This window comes from Taeniopygia guttata, chromosome 2 (genome assembly GCF_048771995.1).
Source record: "Taeniopygia guttata chromosome 2, bTaeGut7.mat, whole genome shotgun sequence".
In the NCBI taxonomy this organism is placed as follows: Eukaryota; Metazoa; Chordata; class Aves; order Passeriformes; family Estrildidae; genus Taeniopygia; species Taeniopygia guttata.
The window spans coordinates 85285398-85308033 of record NC_133026.1 but is presented as its reverse complement, the minus strand read 5'-3'; the positions used below and the strand labels follow the sequence as shown (position 1 = coordinate 85308033).

The 22636-nt window shown below is 38.6% G+C and overlaps 1 protein-coding gene across 13 annotated transcripts in view; it reads right to left on the bottom strand.

Moving 5' to 3' along the window:
* FHOD3 (formin homology 2 domain containing 3) overlaps nt 1-22636 on the bottom strand; it is a 374599-nt gene that overhangs the window by 301935 nt on the left and 50028 nt on the right. For all 13 annotated transcript variants that reach the window (XM_032746914.3, XM_072924374.1, XM_072924376.1 and 10 more), the window contains exon 3: nt 19192-19256. In XM_032746914.3, the coding sequence (XP_032602805.2) occupies nt 19192-19256 (65 nt within the window). The remainder of the gene's footprint in view (nt 1-19191; nt 19257-22636) is intronic.

Sequence of the window (22636 nt, the reverse complement as noted above, 5' to 3'; positions counted from 1 at the left end):
GCATCATGCAATGCATTTGTCTCCTGCCCTAATTACCTTACTCTGTTTCAATCTCTTTGCCAAGCAATTCTCTATCTGTTGCAGCAGTATTTTACCTCAACAGACCTGTCCTCTAGAAGTGAGCCTGTATTGAATTAACTCAGCTCCATTTCAACCCAGGAATCTGTTCACAGCAGCACTGAAAGCTTCCCTAGTAACACTATCATTTTTTTCCTAAAGCAATGAGGAAAATAACTATGCCCTTTGGATACAAAGGTGGCCAAGACCACTGTAACATAGCTATACACCACTTAAGACATTGCTCATCCTCAGAAGCTGGCATTCCCTCAGGAAGGGAGGGAAGGGTGAGTTGGTCAGGTTTTATCCCCTTGAGTTAGCTTAGTAGCCTCAACAGTATTTCTATATCCTCAAATTTCCTTTTTGGTGCAAAATAACCTACTGTAATCCCAGAGAAAGTTCAGTGAATTTAACTGCCTTCACAGCTGCTCCTTTGGAAAACTGCAGGGTATGCAACACAGCAGCATCCAGCACCAATCCGTGTCGCAACTTGCTCAAGATAAATTGCTTAGATTCAGAAATTCATGACTCATGGACTCTTCCTTCCCACCACTCTAGACATTTGTCCAGTGCTTCTAAGTTGTCAATATTCAATGAACACATGCCACATACAACAGTCTGTTGATTAAAATCAGTGTAATGAAAATACACTCAGTATAAAACTATTTCTACAGAATCCACAAAGGAGAATTGCAGCTGAACAGAAATGTTCAATCTGAAATTGGAGCATGAGATCTTAATTAATCTTTGACTGCTGATCTCTACTCCAATTGTGTTTATCTTAATTTTTTTTCTACTTTCAGATTCCACCTTGGAACCTCCTTGCTGCTTTGAACCCAAAATCCACAGAGCAACAATGAAGGTCAACATAAGTATTTCACATCTATACATGACAGAAATGACATACATGCTGTACCAGGTTCTCAGCTGACTTACAAAAGAATTAGTTTGCACAGGCTGAAGATCTGATTCAGCACACTCAGCTGTTCCCAAACTTTAAATGCCAAGTCAGATCAGCAGTAATTAAATCTTGGGTTGCTGGCCTAGCAGAAATTCAATTTTATTCCAGATCTACAGGGTGAACTTAGAAATCTGTAGATGCAACTGAAAGCAAAAAGAGTGGTTGTAGCAGGGATTAAGTAGGGATTTTATAGAGAAGATTATAAAATGTGGCATAGCAAAGGACTGCTCTCAGAGGATGCCCTTGCCAGTCTTAAATTCTTCATAGAGACTAGCAAAAAAAAAAAAAAAACAAAAAAAAACAAACAAAAAAAAAACAAACATAAAAAGAAAAAACCCCAAACTTGTCTAAAGTGGTTTTTACTAGAAGTGATGTAGTAAACCAACTTTAATACAGAACAGTGCAAAACAGCACTGATTTCCCAAAGCACATTCTTTATAGCACACAGTTTTGAAAGCATGCACAAATTTTTAAATTAACATCCATAAACACCCTTGTGCATAAAAACTAAAGCTGCAGAGGATATTTTTGTTCCTTGTGGAAAGCAATACTTATAACTCATGAGTCATGTTATATTTCTGATATACGTAGCAGATTTGCAGAGACATTCTGTGAGTTTCCATGGTAAACTGATCTCCTCTGTACACAGGGTGTATCAGCTGCCCTCCCTGCTCAGCAGTAATTGCCCTCAGAACCCCCATACTTTGCCACTGTGGGTCAGATTCACACACGCAAACAGACTGCAAAGCTTTAGGATTTTCAATCCATATCAAATGGGAATTCACGACTGAGCAACCAAGTAATAAAACTGAGGTCATCAGCACATTTCATGCTGGTGAACAAGTACCAGTCACTGAAGTGCACAACTCTAAGACAGTGCAAAGCAGAAAGGGAAGAAAAAATAAACCAAAACAGATCTTCAACTAATGAATGTTTGACATATAAAGTGACTGATTTCAAAACAAGCTAATGTCCCAGAGCTTCAGCAGAAAATGCAACTGTTTCTGGCTTGAAATGGGAAAAAAAACTGTTCAGAGAGTGAAAATAACAGGAGGGCAAGAAGATCAGGAAATTTAAAACATGTCAGATAAAAAGCAGGACAAGGAACAAGTTTCCTCAACAGAACGTTTTTACTGCTTTGGATAATGTGTTCCCAGTTTGCACAGGTGATGCAGATTGTTTTTTCTTAATCCTCTGAAATTTAGCACATACATGAAAAACATTTTATTTTTTTTTTTAATAGAAAATATAATCCCTACATTAGGATGTAAAATGTAATCACTGCATTTCAAAAGGATGATCATCTTTATTGGTTAAAATTGAGGAATGTATAAAACATCTTTTAGCACTGTGTTTGTAGTCCATCCCCCTCCTGTGTCAGGACACAGACTGCGATTATTTCCAGGAATCCCGCTAAATTCTGGTGGATCCAGCAAGGAGCACAGTCTAACAGAGGCACTTGTGGGACTGAGAGGATAGCAAAATGTGGTAGAGGGGTAAGAGGCAGCAAAGTACCCCTTGGAAACCACAACCTGAATTTAGCTAATCCTCAATACACATAGAGTTCTCCAGATCTCCCAAATCACTAAATTGACCAGGAGGTAGAAAGCTTTTACTGTATTTAATTTTGCTTCCCATGTGTGCACAAGGCAAGACATTAGTGGCTGGGATACCACATGGACCCTTCTTAAACCCTATTATTAAAAGTCATCAATAGGCTTAATGAATTGTGGGACCTTTCGAAATAGGAAAGCCTCCTCAGCAAATGTCTGCAGAAAATTCTTGCATTCAAGCCCTGTTAAAGTACCATCATGAGGCAGAAGAGAAAACACCCCACAAGCACTGTATCTTTAGCAGTTCAGTAAGTAGAGGGGAAACTACAGTGACAGAGCAGTGGTGATATTTCTGATAAGGTAATGAGCTCATAAAGGACAGAACTGTTTTCTGTCAAATTATACTAATTATTCTTACTAAATAACATTAATTGAAATTTACTGGTGATATTCAAGTAATTTTACTCAAATTATCTCAAATTTCAGACAAACACAGACAAACCTTTTTCTTGAGTCTGTTATGGACTCATGAAAAATCAGCGATAAGCAAGCAAAAAGAGCTATTAGTTACATTTTCATTAGAATGGAGAACAGATGTGTGGTGATTAATCACATTCAAGTTAAGACAAGCCCATCATGAACAATGAACAGAAGGGTTAGTTCTGGGTCCTTCAATACACCTAAAGATGCATCAGGGTACACCTTCATTTTCACATCAGAAGAGATGTATTAGGTCAAGTTCAGATCTTCACTAACTCCTCAGAAAGTCCTGAGTTAAAATTATATCCCATTTATACTTACAGAATTTTAATACAGGGTCTAATGAACCAATATGACGAACAGGCTGATCACCACCACCATAAAGAACGTAAATAAAAACTTTACATGGAAAGGGAGAAATATTTGACCAGAATGAACAAAGGAGGTAAGAGTTTCAGCTGTGAAGAAATGACAAAGAAACACCGAATACTTACTGGGCAATAGAAGAGATAGATAAATTCAATGCACAGCAGTGTTACATATTTGGTGTGGATTTTTTTTGTTTTGGGTTGTTTGATTGGGGATTTTGTGGGTATTTTAGTGGGGTTTTAAAATCACACAATCCCTCCATATAGTGATGGCCTTGAATTTTATCACTTGGAAGCTGCTCAGATGATAACAGTTCTGTAACAATGCTGCTTTTTAGCTTTTCCAGAGCAAAATGTTCGATGGAATTATTTTAAAAGGAACACAAAGAAGAAAGAATCATTAAAGTACTGTTTAAAGAAATTGTGTATTCACATTTTCAATAGCAACTACAAGTGAGACCCTGAGTCTCGAACATTATACATAATGCTCTAGCTCTTCCAGTTTTGCCATTAGTCAACTTTGTCACAGCAGAGAACTGTTGAATTATTTTAAGGAAGCATTACACAGCAAAGACAGTCCAGTTTGCACTGGAGCCTATTGTACTGGACACCCAGACCATTCCTAAATACTTTACAGGCCTTTCCCATCCTTTATGGGGATTTCCACTCCTTAAAGAGATGATCTGGTGAGAGTCTGGGAGAATAATTGAGAGAGAGCTACCAAGCTTTTAGGAGAAGTCTGAAGGTGAACAGCAAACTCCTTTTCCCATACAGCTATAGAGAATAAACCTGAAGTTCCAAGCTAAAAAAAAAAAACAAAAAAAAAAACAAACAAAAAAAAACCAAACCCCCAAAAAATCCAAAAGGCAAATCTACAGAGGATGACGAACTTCATAGACAGCACCTCGAGGATACCACCTTTGAATCACTGAAGCACAAAACTGTCAGAGGATGGAGAACACTCTGGTGAAACACTGTCACTCATCTTCATATTCTTCACTTCAACTATTCAAACTAGCTGTTGTAAAGAGAAGCAGGCTTGGGGAACTGGCTTAGATGAACCTTTGATCTGATCCAGCAAAGGCCATTTTCTTACACAGTCCATTTGTCAATCACTTCATGTTTGCCCACACTTTTTAAGAGGGAAGATGAAAACCAATCAGAAGTAATCCATTGGGAATAACCTAGTTAACGGCTGTACAATAATCGTGTACAAAATCAAACAATCACCTTCATCGTTTCCTTTGATCATTCAGTATAACATAAGTCAGTTTTGCACTTACTTGCACTATACCTGTGCACTGTATGTGCTTGCAAGCCTATTTTATTTCATCAAAGCACAACAGCAAGACCATGTATTCACAACCTTCCTACAAATAACTGCTTCCTGAGGACACTGGGGCTATTTACCACTACATTATTACCTGCTTAGTTTTCCAAATATGCAAACCCATGTTGCAAGGGGTGGATATAGTATTATTCTTTCTACTTGGTTCCTAGGGATTACAAAGTGGTTTCCTTTTAGAGAACAGAATAAGTTTTTATGTTTTTGCCTCACTTGCTAGCAAGGAATGCTCCCACAGATCCTGCCTGTAAACTATGTGTTTTCTACCTGCACAGCTGTCCCCAGGCAAGAGACACTAAAATTTTTCCTACTGCACATGTGATTCAGCTGCAAAAGGGAACAGTATCCAAGTTTCAGGAGATGATCAGAGAGAAAGTACACTTAAAGAAAGTTGGCACCTAAAAAAAAATCCAGGCTGGAATTTTCCAGAGCTGAAAGCAGAGAACCAAGTGTCTCTAACCAGCATTTGTTTTGCAGCTGTCCAGAGGTGTTCATTCATTTTCTGTGAACATAAGCTGCACAATATGGCCCTTCCTACTCGTGCAGTTCAGAGCACCTAATGTACCAAACAGCTAAAAAATCAAGAGAACATGGAACAATAAACAGAAGATGGAGAAAACTGGGCTATTCACTAACACATCTTTAATGAAAGTCTTATGAATCAAAATGGAAAAGAAATACCCATTCTTAGGAAAACCCATTTTTCCAAGAAATTTAATCTTCTTATATTTGACCAAGACTGTCAAAAAAATGAGCCTGAGAAACATAATCCTAATTACCTCATAAGGGAAAAACTAATCCAGTCACTTGGGCACATGTGAGAAATCCACAGAACATGAATATCACCTTGTCCCCAGTGTATGTTTTGTTCAGGCTGATTAAAACTCCTGAAAGCCACAAGCAAGCTGCCTGCTTTTTCAGGCATGAGGTAGTGCTTCTGGAGCCTCGGGTTCAGGGGAAGATGCCAAGTTCTCAGTTGCACACACACGTCCCACTGCCCCATGAGGACCATGGGGTTACTGAAAAAGCACTAGACCAACAAAAAGATATGGACCCAGCTGCTCAGGCCATTGCTTTGGACAGACAAAGGCAGGGGTGAATGCTGAAGGCATTTACACCAATTTACACCAGCCAAGAAACTTCCTTGTAATACTAAAACACTCAACTTCTAAATCAGATATGGTGCTCAAAATGACACACATCTGCAAGCAAATGCTCCATCCACAACAGATACTTTTATTCTGAAATGAGAGGTTGGTGTAAGTAAATATAAGAGGTCCCCTGCATAATTCTGATGTTACTTAACCCCAAAGTATTCATGAAAAGAAAGGGTAGGTAGATAGGAATTTGGCTTCTTCATCCAAACTGTGCTACTATTTTTTTTCCCTGGAGAAAACAAGCTAAACCTGATAAGAAGTACTGAGGTAATACATTTCACGTACTATCAATGAGGTTAGAAAAAAAGAAAAATCAAAAGCAATGTTGTCATGCATATGCAAGCCCATAAACTGCAACAGTACAAACCGATCCAAAGAGGTCATAGTTGGATCTGTAATGCTGGCTGTCATATCAAGAAGGCAGAGTTGACAGGTGTAAGTCACAATTTCACTATCTACCAACAAGACAGGGTAAAAAGGGTGATTGCTGACATGTGCCACAGCCACCTCTGATAAGGTATCTCATTTAGATGCCCAGGACATTCAGCTGCCCTGAAAACAGATCCTTTGTTTCTTCAGCGGGGAGAAGGCAGGTACAGCTACAGCCCACAAAACTACTCTCTCTTCCTTATTATTCTTCGGAAACACAGATCTTTCCAACTGGGTGCTGAATGCCAAAGTACAGCTGGGCCGACCCTCAAAGGCATGGCTGTGTGCGCGGCGCCGGGGCTGCCTGACCGCCTGACACCGACCCATCTGTCAGCAGGAGGCACAGGCAGGCAGCGGCCGCCGCCAGAACCTGCCAGCTGCAGGGCATCAGGCTCAGAAGAGGAGCAGGCAATGCCAGCAAGTTACTCTTTGGCAGCAATAGGAGAGACAGCAAATGAAAAGAAATCCCCTTTTTAAGCAGCTTGGCACATAACATGGCAGGCTCTGCAACACGGGAAGCTCCTTGCTTCTTCTGAGAGCAGTCATGTCACCAGAGTAAAACTCTTTAACTTTCCTCTTCTCCTGGGAAGGCATGTACCTGCACATCTGATCCCTTGAAAACTGGCTGGTACAAGTTATCAAAATGCACCATCTCATTTGAGCGCAAGAGTGGTTTTTCATAAGGGTACAATGGACCAACTGTCACACCAAACCACCTTTTGGGCAAGGGTTTGCCGAGAAAGTCTTGTGCACCAATATTGATAATTTCTGTCTCAGTCTTAGCAAAGCTTTCACTACATGTGCAGAGCAGACTCCATCTCCATTTGATTTCATATGATAGGCCTTAGAGCCAATGGTGGTAACTCACAGCCTGAATCCCTGAATCCTACCCTTACTTTCTTTCCAGTGAAACTTCAGAGGAGTTATTGCAGCACGTTATTCCAAATTTACATACACAAATTATGTATTAGATCCTGACAGGAACTAGGGAAAAGAAATCAGTGCAACTATATTCAGCGCTTGGCAAGGAGCCAAACCTCAATAAAAAGCTGTGATCATTTGAGACTGACTATCAGGATTCTGAAGACAGAAACCAGAAATGGGCAACGGACCATATGCATACCTCTCCACAAGGCAATTCGTCTCCCAAATCTGTTCCCTTTATGGTCAATGGAGCAAGATCAATTCAGGTCAGGACCATAACTGAGATGCTCCGATGTGCCCTCTGGGCGGGTTCTGCTCTCCATGACAGAGGAGGCCCAGTGGCTGATGCAGCAGCCAAGCAACGTGCCTGGTGTCACTGGGAGGCTGACAACAACAGAAACCCTGGCAGTGGTACAGCAGTAAACCCTCACCTAGAAACAGGTCTTTCCTACATAGTAAAAAGCAATTCAAGCAATATGAGAAGGAGTAACTCTGCCTGATGTCTTGAAGCAACCTGGCAGCTCAAAAAAAAAAGGCTTGCAAGGGTCTTACTGCTTTCCTGCCTCTAAGAAATGAGGGAAGAACTAAATCCATAGTTTCCTTGTTGTGTTTGGAGGGGTTTTTGCATTGGAGGGTTCTCTTGAGGCCTGGGTGATCTTTTGTGTGTGTGTGTTTTTGGGGTTTTTTTGTAAGATAAGACAAAAGGTTCTGAGTCTTCACAAAACAGATACAATTGCAGAAATGTTTTTTCCACATAGCACCTGCAGTTTTCCTGTTTAGGTTTTTGTTGTATCTTTTCCTACTCGGAAATTTAGAAACTGGGAATTTCTGTGTTTGAATTGCTCCCACCTCCTGCCTTTTTGACAAGCATCCCCAGGGGCCAGCTGGAAACAGCACCCCTAGGTAACAGGCATCTGGTCAAGCAGGTACTGCCAACTCACAGCTGGTCCTTTATGTCCTGCTAGTTGGTACCATATTATATGCATTTTAGTGGCTTTAAAACAAAAAGATTCAATCTCAAAGATGTTGGGTTAGAAAAACTCTTCCCAAAGTCCTAGTAAAGACCTGCAAATGACTGAATGTCAGCCTGAAACATGCACTGTATGGAAGGGAAGACCACACACAAGAGCAGCAGTACACAATATAAAACAGGAAGACCATGGTGACAGCAGTGTGCAGACCACTAACCTCAGGGTGAAAATCCAGGACTCAGTCACTGCTACCAGAGTGCCCCCAGAGCGTGCTGTCTAGGGTAGCTATAGGTACTTGTTATTCATCACTTCTACTCACCTTGTGTCAAAAGCACAGCATGTGCTCATATCCAGGGCTTTAAGGAGCTGTTCAGAGTATCCTTGTAGTGCCCTTTTGCCAGGTTACACCACCCCTGAGAGTACTGCAGGAGTACCTGGCTATTCCAGCAAAGATATAGGGGCACATTTTATTTGCTCTCCACACTTTCTAGTTCCAAAGTATTTTTAATGTAGTGTGAATTTTAACATATTAATAAAATATAATAAGCTGTAATATGCTGTTGTTGAAGAGAATAACATGGCAGAACTTCCTTGCAAAAGATTTGATAAAGGTTTTCTGGTAAGTTACTTATGGTGCTAGACCTTTCATGCAAACATACCCACGTTTTCCACAGCAAGTTTTGCCTAAGTGCAACACCAAGCATTTCATCATAACAGCATGGGAGGGAAAAAAAGGTAAAGAAGCCTCCTGATGTATTTCTGATGCAGTTACAAGGAACCACTCATACATGCTCTGAGCAGCAAGAAGCAGAAAGGCAGTCACAGGTGACTGCCATCCTGCCAGCATCATCACCACCCTCCCTGCCCAAAACAGTTCATGCAGCCCACACACACTGCAGAATAAGCCCTACTGTTGAAAGGGCTGAGGAAAGCCCCAGCCCCTGGGCACAGGTAAGATCAGTCCCAGGCCTCCTCCCGTGCCCAACCTTTCCACACTCTCAGCTTGTTCTATTTCACACAAAGTCAAGGAAAAAGCAAATGTCTCCACAGACATTTGATTCTGAATAGGCTTTTAAGTGTCCATTGAATCTGAATTTAGGATTATGGGAAAAAGTAAGGAAGACATCCAACATTTATATTTCACTCCCCAGTACAGAAACAAGTTAAGTGGATATGCACGTGTTTTAGACATTCTGGCCATTAAAGCTGATGTGTAAACTTTGTGTATAGCCACAGGGAGAAACAAACCTGCAGAAGCAGGGCCTTTTTTAAGTAAGGAGCTACCAATATACTCCCCTTAATGTTTTAATAGAAAGACCAGAGCTAAATATTTAATGTCTGAAAGGTTAAAAGAAACCTGATATATAACTTCATACATACTAGACTTATCTCAAACTGCTAAATATGAATTGACATAGCTTATGACATCCTACATCTTACAATAGCATGCTGCTCAGCCACAGTAACTGCTCAGGTTCTAAATAAAGAAGTTGTAACTTTACCTCTTCGTAGCCTAAATTTTTATGTGCCTTGTTGAAACATAAGCAGGAAAAGAAAGCCTTAAAGAAGCTAATATCATTATTAAAATACAAATGCTGCACATAAAAAACCACAAGAAAACAAATCAACCAGCCAACCAAAACCCACACCAAAACCAAACAAACTCTCCCCACCCCTCTAAACAAAATACCCATACCCACAAAAAGGGCAGCTTATACTTAAAAACACTTGAAGACATGAGAAGTTGTGAAATAAAGCTAATTTTCTGAGTTACTTCTACCATTCATGACCACATCTGACCACGGCATGTCCCGAGCCCAAGGTAAGAATTTCAGCTAAATGCTTCCAGAGGTACTGTCACAATATTTTTCATGATAGTAAACACTTTATTCTTGAAACTGGGTCGATTTGGTGTATTTCACTTGACAGTCTTAGAGAAAACAACATATATTACATCAGGGTGCTCTGCCACTTATTTAAATAAAGCTCCTCAATCTTTGAAGTATTTCTTTCATGAAAGAAATAAATTGAGAAGCACACAATTTACAAATTAAATCATCTTAATTTCTACAGAAATAAAAGCAGCTGCACATGAAAAAGATGAAAAGAATATAAATGAAAGAGGAATAGAATAGCTGAAGGCAAGGAAAGAACAGTACACACTACTTGAATGCCATAATGAAAATCAACAACAGAGAGCAACTATTTCTTGCTTGCTGAATTATGAGATAGTGCATTTATCATTACAAATCATTGTGGGAAGAAAAGTTATTAAACCATATGAAAAATCAGTTGAACAGCATTATGAAACCACATGCATTTCATATCATCTTTCTTATATCACAGTGAGATCTTCAAATGGTAACAAAACTTCAACTTCCTTTCAGTAAGTATAAGGACTGACAAAAACATAGCCTTGGTCTAAACTCATATACCTCAACTTGCAGCAAGTTCACAAAAAGTTGGCAAGTGGCATTTGCTTGAAGCATCAGTGACCATGAGTTTGCACATTTTGATTATGCCATTTTTAAAGATAATCAGCCTGACAATGTTCAACAATGTTCAAACATACATCTCCTGACCTTGCATTTCAATGATATGCATACCTTTTCTTTTTTATGCTAATAAGAAATAAACCATCATAAGGCATCAAAAACTCATAGGTAATGCTTAATTTTGAAGAGAAGTTTACTTTCCATACTAACATAATTCCCTGTTTTATGAACTAACACTCCTTCCTCCCTTTTACTACATTACATGTGCAGGTTATGCATGTTAGAACACCTCAGAGAGAATGCAACTACATTTAGCTTAATTCAACTTCAGCAAAATTAGCAACTCTCTGCCTTCCTTACAAACAAAGCTAGATCAGAAGTTGGGCTGAAAACAACATCACATGGAAATACCAATTTTCTATTCCAAACCCACAGCTTTTAAGTAACAGCTTCTAATTTTGCTTCCATAGTTTATGTCCTTAATTTCGTTTCACTGTTCTGCAGGATAAAGCTTAAAACATGAGAGTGTGCAGGACTGTTTCAAGAGAACTAATCTGAATCCAATTCACTTGTTTGGTTTATATGTTATGTATAAAGCAGGTTTACATGGAGGCAGGAAACAAATAATTCTGTTATTTTCCAAGTGTAATGCTAATTTATTTGAAGATATTTCATATGAACTTTTTTCCCCCCAGTTAAGGGCTTGAATGTGCTGTACTTCAGTTTACAGCAAAATGAGTTCAGCAGTCTGAATAGAGACCATAAGAGGAAGAACTGATTTTTCTGTCAATACAAATATCTATAATGTATGTGGGAAGTGCAAATAGCCAAAAAGGGAAACTATATTTAAACTATAAATAGCTATTGATGTGCTATCAATAGCACTGACCTCATTAACATAGATATAACTGTTGTTACCAGTTTTTTTTCAAAGGAGTTCATTATAAGCAGCTACAAACGGTTTAAATTTTTGTACAAAAATTTTTTAATCTTCAAGAAGATATGTTTAGATAGCAATGGGAAAATCCACTTACAAAAATCCCATTATTAATAGTATGATACTTAGTAAGTACTTTAAGAAAAAAAATTCTAAAACAAGTCTAATTGGACTTCTGTTAGGCAACGGGAAGCAAAGTATCATACAAATTTCCCTTCCTGGCTTTATGAGGAGATAGTTTCCTTTATAGTACCACTGAAGATGACTGAGGAAGTTTTATTGTTGTTTTTATTTTGTTTAGAAATAGGACTTGTTTTAAATCTCACTATCAGAGTCAAAAGTAGATTCTATCTCCCTTGCAGGTTTTTACATATGGCAAAACAAAACAAAACAAAACAAAACAAAAAAAAAAAAAAAAAAAGCTGTCAGGAAAAAAAAAAAGTCAGAAAGAGGATATTCAAATTCAAAAATTCAAATACACTTCACTCAATTTCTGCAGCACTTCCCAGTGTGAGTTGAGTCAGCTAAGCTTTCACATTTTAGAACAATGCTTCCTGAGACAAGAAAAGTATCCCACTAGCATGCCCCAGAGATGTCCCTTCAAATCTGAACAAGGCCACCTAATGCAAGAATCTGCCACTTCAATATGAAAATGCCACTGCTAATGGAATCATTACCTGCTCTAAAGTCTCTTGGTTCTTCTTGCTACAAAGTCTATTTAAGTATCATAATTTAAACTAAATATGTAGGGAAAATCTTGGAAAGGTACCCTTGTCTCAAACAACTTCTGAGATCATACAGGACTGGCCCAGAGCTTTCTCAGTGAGATAACAGAAGGTAAATCACAGGTTATGGGGAAGTACCGTGGTTCATGCCCACAAAAGAGGCTGACCAAACACCTGCACAAGAAGTACAATAGAAATCTAAAATTTCAATTTAGAAAGGTGCGCATTTTTAAAGCAAAACCACAAGTTATTCACATGGATAGGTTTTTCACAAAGTAATCTGATCTGGGAACCAGGGGATTTTACTTCGAGCATCTGTGTTCCACATTCTCAGGAAAGAAAATTTAAATAATCCTAAAAGCTGAAAAAGGTATTTTTATCACAGCCTTTGCAGCTATTTCACATTTCACTCAAAGAGAGTTGAACCAGATATCTCAAACCACATCTGGATGCAGGCCCCAGTAAGTACTGTATGCACTGCCTTAACTAGAACTCAAATTATTCTATTAAAAAAAGCCTAGCCCTTAAAAAACTCCCCCTGAGTTCTGGCATTCCTTTTCAGGTTTTTTCAATTTGTGTGATGTCAGTTTACATCTAATAAGTATGTTGTTTATTATCTTCATTTAAGTCAGGACTTTTACCAAGTTACAGAAAGAGTCATAGGAAGCGTATCACGATTACAAATCCAGAATGCATGCAAGATCCCTGTGTAGCACCATTAAATCCATTAATCACAGTCTTTTTGGTCCCAATTATGCTAAGAAGATATTCGATAAAGCAATTTCAACTCACCTCTCTCTCTCTCTCCTGTTACCATCAGTGCAAAGAAGGCAAAACCACAGCGCTTCCGACAAATTCTCAAGGCACCTCTTTTGTTCCCTTTAAATTAAATCCGAATTGGTTGCACGTTTTACTGAACTGCTAATGCTCTCCACATGTTCCCTCTCTCAGACTGAAAATGTTTTCTATTAGGAATGCCTAGCACTGAACATAAAACTGTAAAATGTCCTTCAAACAACCCAAAGTTCCTCTCTTTCTTTGGAATGTATCACTACTTGCCCAAATGAACAGCTCATAGTCCTACAAATAAGCTTCCTTTAGGAAAGCTTTTTAGTAAGACTGCTTTTCTTATTGTGTTCAGAAACTCCCTTATCAAAAGAAAGCTGTTTATTTTAAAATCCATTAAGTTATTTCTTTTTAAAAAAGCACCAAGGTTTCAAAGCGTGAGGTAGCGGAACTTCACATTGTCCATGGCCATGAAAAACCTACTCCAACACTCAGCAAATGCACAAATTCCAAAAAAGATGAAATGGGGTAATAATATTTGCAGGGAGAAGCATCTCAGGTGATACAGTACCAAGAACATGAGTTGTAGGCGCAAACTTAACTTCGCTCTCAGAGAATGAAATGCAACATGGTTTCACATTTCCTTAACCATAAGAGCACTGACTTTTCAACACTTCAATGCTCTTACGAGGAAAAACCACGTTTTTTCCCCCTTTCAGTCCATGTATCTCAACTTATCTGCAACAAAGGGCCAGGTAAAGTTACAGACTCAAGACAAGATTCTGTGTTTGTGAAAGCACAGTGGTTCCACTGGGGAGGAACTTGTCTCTCCACGTGCTTGAGGCACAGGTCCTACCAGAAGGTTCAATAGATGCAGAAATAGTTGTAGTATCTAATCATATCTGCTCTAACACATGCAACAAGTCCACATAATGGAAAACAGAAGGGAAAACTGTACATGGAAAAAAGGACTAGGTGCATAGTTCAGCTATTACAGGACAAATAAAAACAGCTGGCTTCTACTAGCCCCCTGGTTAAAACCAGCTTACAGCTTCCCTCAGGTATCCAGAACAATAAAGGCTCAAGAAAATATTTATGGCTGCATTTCATAAATGATATTAAGAGCAAGGGGATATCAAAAAGATAATCCCAAGAGCTCTGTGGAAAGACTGGGTTATTGGTGCTAACACTGCTGGTTAACACAGATGCCCTGATATCAGGAGCTAGAAAGAGCTGCTGTGAGCACGGCAGCACTGGTGTCCGAGGGTTGGGAATAATCCACTGTGGACGTAACTCTGCATCTACGCACATGCAAGAGACAATAGAACAGGATTATAAAATGGTTATAACAATTTATACCAAAGCTTTATTATACATTTTGCAAGACTCTTGCAAGAATATACTTGCACTCTGTTTAGGGCCCTAACTGGAACAAGCTATAAAATGTAATATACACAAATATCTATGCAAATTATTTTACATCTATTGGTAGATAAAAGAAAACTTTGCACAAATATAGGAGAGTGGTATAACCATACGAAAAATGAAATTTTATAGAACAAAAGCATTTAAATAACCAACTGGGGGTCCTGGCTGTGTCTTTTGGTTGGTTTTGTTTATTTGGCTTGGAGTTTTGGGGGAATTTTTAATAATAAACTGACACAAAAAGGTATTAAAATTTAAAATGCTCCTTGCAACATTTGCTGACCTTCCAAGCCACAGTACTCTAAGTAATCCCAGGTCAATACATTTACTCAGAATCACATCAACTTTTGTTATTTGCATTCTTCTTGTATTACATTGTATTAACAACTGAAGCTCATACCAAACTTCTTTTGGCAGAATCATTCTAAGTCATGGATCCCTGTCCAAACATCAATGTCAACATTGATTGCAACACTCGTGATTTAACGTCACAGGAATAAGCATTTTAGAAGAGGACATGGGGGCTCTATTGTGCTAAATACAGCATCCAGATATATAAGAGCAAATGGTGCCTTGTCTCTCAGATATCACACCAGACTTTGAGAAAAAAACTATGAAGCAATGAACAAACAAATGAAGCAGGAGCCGCAAACAGAGCTGGCCAACCAGGGACCTAATGGTTAAACCGAGTCCTTCTGCAGGAAAAGTGGAGCTGGTAAAGATCTTTAAAACTTCACTGTCATAATGTTGCTCTGACTACAACCTTCCATTTAGTTTCAAGAGCGGCTAAAACTTTTGACATTGTTGGTGTTCACTCTCTGTAGTTACATTTTCATTTACATTAGACTTTATCAAGGCTTCAGCTGAGCCTTGTAATTGTTAAATATATACAAACTAAAATAATAAGACACAACTAAATACAAAGTCATATGGCTGCCAAAAATACTAAATAGACTTTTCCCACAAGGGCAGCAACTCATCATAATAAATGGGATTTGAATAAAAGGTCAAATTTGAAAGCTTGTGGGGAAAAAAAAAAAACCTACAGTTAACACTATCTGATTTAAGGAGCACTCAGAGCCCAGAAGGCCAATCATGTTCTGGGCTGCATCAAAAATGTGGCCAGAAGGGTGAGTGAGGGGATTCTTCTCATCCATTCTGCCCTTTTGAGACCCAAACCGGAGCACTGCATCCAGCTCTGGGGTCCCCAGCCCAGGAAGGACATGGACCTGGGACAGGTCTGAAGGGCACAAAGATGCTCCAGCCCTCTGGCCACCTCTCCTGCAAAGTCTGAGACAAATACGACTCTTCTGCCTGGAGAAGACAAGGCTTCAAGAAGACCTTATAGCAGCCTTGCAGTAATCAAAGGGGTCTTTTAAAAAAGAAGAGCGACTTTTTATATGGGTGGCTAGTGATAGGACAAAAGGCAATGGTTTTTAACTGAGAGAAGACAGATTTAAATTAGATATTAGGAAGAAATTCTTTACTGCAAGAGTGGTGAGACACTGGAACAGGATGCCCAGAGAAGCCGTAGATGCCCCATCGCTGGAAGTGTTGGAGGCCAGCTTGGATGAGGCCCTGAGCAAGCTGTTCTAGTGGGTGGCATCACTGCCCACAGCAGGGAGTCAGAACTAGATGACATTTAAGGTTCTTTCCAACCCTCTCTATTCTATGATTCCACTAAGATCTTTGGACATCAACAAGTACACAAATTACATCTATAATTTTCAATTAGTTATGTTCTCTGAACAGAAATGGTTTCAGCAATTTTCTTTTGACATAAAGAAATGTTATAAATATTGAAGTTTGTATTAAAACCACTTAAAAGTATTAGCTATTAATTAATCCTGATAAGTTATTCAGGATAAAGCCAAAATGGGAGAATAGAGTAATATTTAAAAGAAAATTCATTCCTTCATGCTGAAAGTCCTTAGTATGTACATAAGAAAAGAACTCAAATTGAGAGTTAAAACAAAAAAAAAAAAGGAAGTATTAATGCATTAAATTAAGGTACTTGAAAGGGACTCCTATTCAACAGGGTGGAAAATACCACTCAAGTTATTAAGTATTATTCCTTCCCTGCTCTGCTTGAAACCAAAAACCCTACCTCACTTGACTTGGGACTTGAAAAATCTTCCCAGGTCTCAAAAATATCAGTAGTAGTAGATGCAGTCAATACGTCTTCTGACACTGAAGCCCAATGAATTCTCCAGAGATCTGAGGTCACCCACAGTGGAAAACTTTATCTGGACATCTGAACATAAACACTTCTGTTGCTTCCCACAATTTAAAAGTACAGTGAGTTAGGAAGAACGACAAACATATTGATCCAAATTCAAAATGGGAGAATTTATGGCAGGAGAGCTATTTCTTTACACCTATCAGCTCTTAAAAACAAAGTAAAACTCTGAACACAAAGATGACAGGAGGGTCTGCAGAAAAGTCACTACATAACAAACCACACCTTCTCAGAAAGCTGCCCTAGCTACCTGTTGGGGACTTTGCAGAGTCAGTAACATTGCTAACCATAATGCTTTCTATGGAGACTGTGAAGACTGAAAAAAAACTTTAAAAGCATGACAGTTTTACTCCATGTAACACCCTCTCAGATTCCTCTAGCTCCTGGCTTCTACTCCAAATATGTAACGTATCTTTTAACATCTAAACCTAACGCTTGCATTTCCAGAGACCTTAACAGGCAGCTGATGTGCACACACACACAATTACTACCCACAGTGGCAGTGAAATAACCCTCTTATTCTGTGACAGGTTTGACTACCAGGCACAACTCTGCAAACAGTGCCAGCAGTAAGAAAAACAGAATGTTCCCTGTATCTTTCAAAACTAACCCATACCAAAAAATAAGACAAACTTGATATGCAAAAATGAAAAAGAAAATAAGAGAAAAGAAGCTACATTACATCAAGCTAGGGGCTGAAACAAAAACTTACCCAAAAAAATCTAAACTTCAGCAGGGGGGATGGAAATTAGAACCAGAACTTGCATTTGGCTTTTCTGACTGTAACGAACCAAGCCAAAAGCCCATATCCAAACACACCTCTTCTCTAGGAGTTTGAAATCTGGACTCAAGTTTTGCAGCCTGGCTTTCTTTGCCGCCAGAGAGCAACAGCACCTGACAAGGGACTACACTCTCATACAGGAACAATTAAGATATATGCACAGTAATATGGCTAATTGCCCACAGTAAGCTTGAATGAAAACAGATAACAACAATGCAACCACACACTGAAGCTCAGAACCTTGTGTGCTCCAATTCCTCGATGGATGCACTCTGGAGAAAAAAAAAATTAAATGAAAATTCTTTTTATAAAACCTCAATCCGGGAAACTTATCAAATCTTGTCTTGCTGTACTAGTCTGCTTTGCCAAATACACTTCCAGACCTAACAAGAACAATCTTCTCCAAGCTGTTCTTAATTTCACTCACATTTATAAAATCAGTTTAGACTTTGCATCATCTCTGTTCCTTCTCTAACACTTAACACGTATGCTTGCTCTACTGTTCTTCCTCAAGTCAATGGTAGTAGAGGAGAAACTGTTCTTGCACAAGGCAGACTAGAGATTGTTCTCAAAGAGAGGTATTTGTGGAATTCTGTAGGTTGTTTATACTCAGTTCAAATTCTCAGAAATGCCATTTCATAACATATGCTGGGGGCAGGGGAAAACGTTTAGCTGTATTTAAAGACTGAATCCTCCAAAAGTAGCTGCAGAAATGGCACAAAACTTTGACTTCCTCCTCTTACTTTCAAGGAAGATATCCATATTTCAAGGCTTCAGCTATAATATCTTGAAGGAAGACCAACAAGTTAAACATATTACACTGTTGAATCTACTGTGGAGAAGCTGAAAACAACTGTAGCACAGACACACAGGATTTTTAATTTTTATTTTTAAACCAGCCTCCCATACAATCTATCACATTGTCACCAAGACATAAGCATTAGCTTTGCCACTGACACTCAAACATTCTGCTCTGTAGAATGCTGGAGAACATATTAACACTATCCCAGACCATCAGCCTCCTTTCATGGAACCTTAAAGCTCTTTTGACACACACATTTTGACTTTCATTAGACTTTTCCTTGTGACAGCATTGTTTTAACGAGGGTTTTTAAGACATTGACACTGTGATAATGACAAATACATGGCCAAGATCTGCAAGATGTGAAGTAATAAACTTAATATGCTACTAAAATATAGCAGTTAGCTGTCAGCCAATAATTCTTCAGATCCCATTCCCGATCATGAACACAGCCTTTTTCAGGTGCCCACAAAGGCTGTGACAAGATAGATAATTGAAGGTTCTTCAAAGAACCACCCAACCATCTGACATCACTGTCAAATGCTATACTTCCCTGTGATATTTGACATGCTTTAAGGGTAATTAGGTTAATACAACCTAATTTGAGCATGCAACAAACAAAAAAATAAAATCATTTTATTGGTCATTACTGTCAATTTGGAACACAGCCAAGTCTGATTCATACTCCACAGATTTGCTTCTTGGAAATCGATTCTATATATTTGTTCTCTTTCAGACATGTGGAACTCAACTTACCAATACAGGCATGGACTCTCACAGAGAGCTGGGTCCTCAGAATTATGCTGTGCTTCTTCCCTCTCCTAAAAAGAGAAGAAAAGTATGTAAAGGTATAGTGAGGAAGAAGAGGAACTGGAAATAAATAAATCAAGTTGAGCCTACAAAAAAAAAAAAAAGGTGGGAGGGAAGGGAAGACACTAGAAATTTTTTCTTTGTTTCTCACAATCCACTTCCATTTTAATTTGCAATAAATTAACTTTCCTCATCAAGACTGTTTTGACTATGATAGCAATGGTTAGGTGATCTCTCCATATTTATCTCAGACAACAAGTTATTTTACCCTATTTCCCCTCCCTTTTGCTGAGGACAGGGAGCAAGAGAGCAGCTGGGCAGGCATCTAGATGCTTGCGAAGGACAGCTGACCCCAATGAAAACTGGATTAAAGAAGTATCAAGTGATGACTGCACATTTTCATTTTCACAGAAATACTTTAATGCTAGGTATAATTAAGCATTGAAAGAAGATCCAAGGTTAAACAAGATGTTGTTGACACTTTCACAGATCTGCCTGCTTATATAGCCTAATGGGTTTTTAAAGCACAAAAGTAGGTATGTTTTTCATGCAAAGAGGCAAAACTGAGGTCCTTTTCCACTCTGACTCCATATCAGGCTTAAATGGAATTCCTATTTTAATTAGCTGCTAAAAACCTCATTTGGTTTTCAGTCAAATTAGCTTTAGTTGCATTTCTTCAACCTGGACAAGAGCACAGTTCTTGATTTCTAGTGTTACACCTGCAAACTGGCATGAGGGCACTGACAACACCTTGTCTCTGCACCCAATCCTGCTCACCTGATGGAGGGTGGGAGGGTAAGAAAAGCAAAATGTATTTTATGCTTGTACAGCAGCGTATTCTCCCTCGTTTTTCTGAAACTAAAAAGGCAGTTCCTGGACAAGTGGCTCTAGGAGGTCCAGATGACCTCCAGAGGTCCCTTCCTACTCAGCCATTCTGTGATTCAGTGAATTTGTTGAGGGAAAACACTCATAAAGGCACACTGTTTTTAGAACACAAAAGGATGCAGCTTAGTTTGTGTCATGCGAACCAGAGACCCAATTCTACATACAAGTTAGAGCACAAACGAGCACAACCTTTCTCGGTTACTCTTTACACAGACACCCAGCAGAATCTTATTCTTGATGTAACTGAAAACATTTTTCTAGTAACAGCAGAAGTTCTTCCCCACCATATTGTTTCCCTACCCACAGTTATTTGGAAGAACAAAAACATTTTTCATTATTTTCATGAAAAAACAAAGCAAAATGTTTTATATTACTTCTTTGAAAGATCTGCAGAGGAAGAAAGGAAGGGAAGTAGTGACAGGTATTTTCAGAAAAGTATTGCCCCTAGGAAAATATAAGGGAAAATAAAGAAAATGATGGATCTGAAAAATAGTGGTTAATGTTGACCTCTGTACCTGCTAATAGAGGACTTAGTTTCAATTTCAGTAATCTATTTCTCTATAGATTAGAAAAAAAAAGTTAAACAGGGGTTTTTTTTAAAAAAAAGCCAAACCAAAAACCTTTAATGAAAATTACTCTTCAAAGGAGATGCTTGTACATCATTAGTGGGCAAAGTGTCACCCTTCTCTTAATAACTTGAAGTGCCAAGCAGCAAATGCTATTGCCCCCATGAAAGCAGGCTGTAGTTTGGACTGTGAAATTCCCTAGAGCCGTTCCAGGTTTAGGACTGACTCTCCCCACCTAAACACCTCCTGTTATTCTGGTAGGACACAGTCTTTGCTTGCATTCATATTCTGCAGATTTTTAATGGCTGCTCCTCCCCACAGGAGTGCCAGGACTCCTCTGGAATATTGAATTTGTGAAGTTAATGAAGTATTTTTGACCACAGCTCTTGCCCTTTGCAACATCTGATTCTGTACAGAAGCTGCTTCTCTTGATCTCCCTTCCTCGATGGACTTGTTGATAGACCTGACATACACAGATCCTCCAAGATAAAATCAGAAAATGGAAAAATTGAGTAAAAATTGTTTATTGCAGAATTATAAAAGGATAGTCCAGAATTAGCAAAGAAAAAGGAAGTCTATATAATCAGACCTATTATTCTTCCCATCCTGAAAAACTGATCAACTAAAAGAAACAGCTAATTTAACAAATAATGGCCATTACTATCATGGCACTCTCTAGTGTTTTAGCAGTCTGTAGGATACAATGACTTCACCAGTGCTCTGCTGCAATCTACACATCTGTGGTGATTTGCTGAAAGAACAGACAGCAGGTAGTGCCCAGCCACCTGACAGTGAATAAACACAAGGACCTGAGAAATCAGCACCATTTTAAGGCCTGTAAAGATTCAGGCCCATTACAATTTAATATAGTTTTTCCTCCTTTTCTAAAAATCCAATGCACAGTGTCTCTCAAGGCCTTTTTTTTGTAGCTCTCCAAGCTTCAACAGTAGTGCTACTTCCTCCTCTACCTCTCCTCCTTGCAAAGACACCTGAAAATTTAAAGCAAAATGTAGAGCAAGCTCTCTTCTACAGGCTCTGTTCTACACTATCATAGCAAATGTAGTATCTCCCAGGACAGAATGTTCTCACACACACAAACATTAATTTTTATCTCCTACTGGCTGCCCTGGCCATTTTTCCAGCTTACCAAAATCAGTATGATTCAAGCCCCAGATGTTACGAACATGAAGACTCACTTATGATGGTTCATTTCTCCCACTTCCCCATAGGCCACACCACGATGATCACTACAGAGGTATTTCATGGGGTTTAGGCATACTAGGTTTACCACACAGCAGCCAATTATAGTAAGACCATTCATATGTAAAACATTAGAAAAGACACAATTTCCTGATTAATACTTTTGACTATCATGCAATATGAATAACAGTTTTGCAAAATGAAGATCACCTCTGAAAATTACTGCATCCATGATTCTACACACACCAATTTCCTGGAAAGCATATTACAATAATAAGTTAAAAAAAAAAAAAAAAGGGTAACTTGAAATCCATCCATGATTTCACAGACTCATGAACTACTGGCCAAATAGTATTAAAAAGCATGCCTCTAGGCAAGCCTGTCATGATATCAGGACAGGGAAGGAGGGTACCATGGGACAGGCAGGCTATTTCCATTAAAAACAAAGTAGGTTCAAAAATACACAGAAGAAAATACTATTTCCAACAAATAAGATTAATTTATTAAAAACAAAACCTAGACATGTAACAGTTTGTAATATACTCTTAACAAAGGCTTATATTTTTATTGATATTACTTTTTTAAAAAAAATATGTTTTGGCAAGTGCAGCTGGCTACAATTTATTTTAAAAAAATCCAAGAAGTATTTCACAGAGTTAATTTAATAGCTGAAATTTAGCGGTAGAAGAGTAGGTACATTTCACATATTGTGCTGACATAGCATTCTTTTGATATGCGTT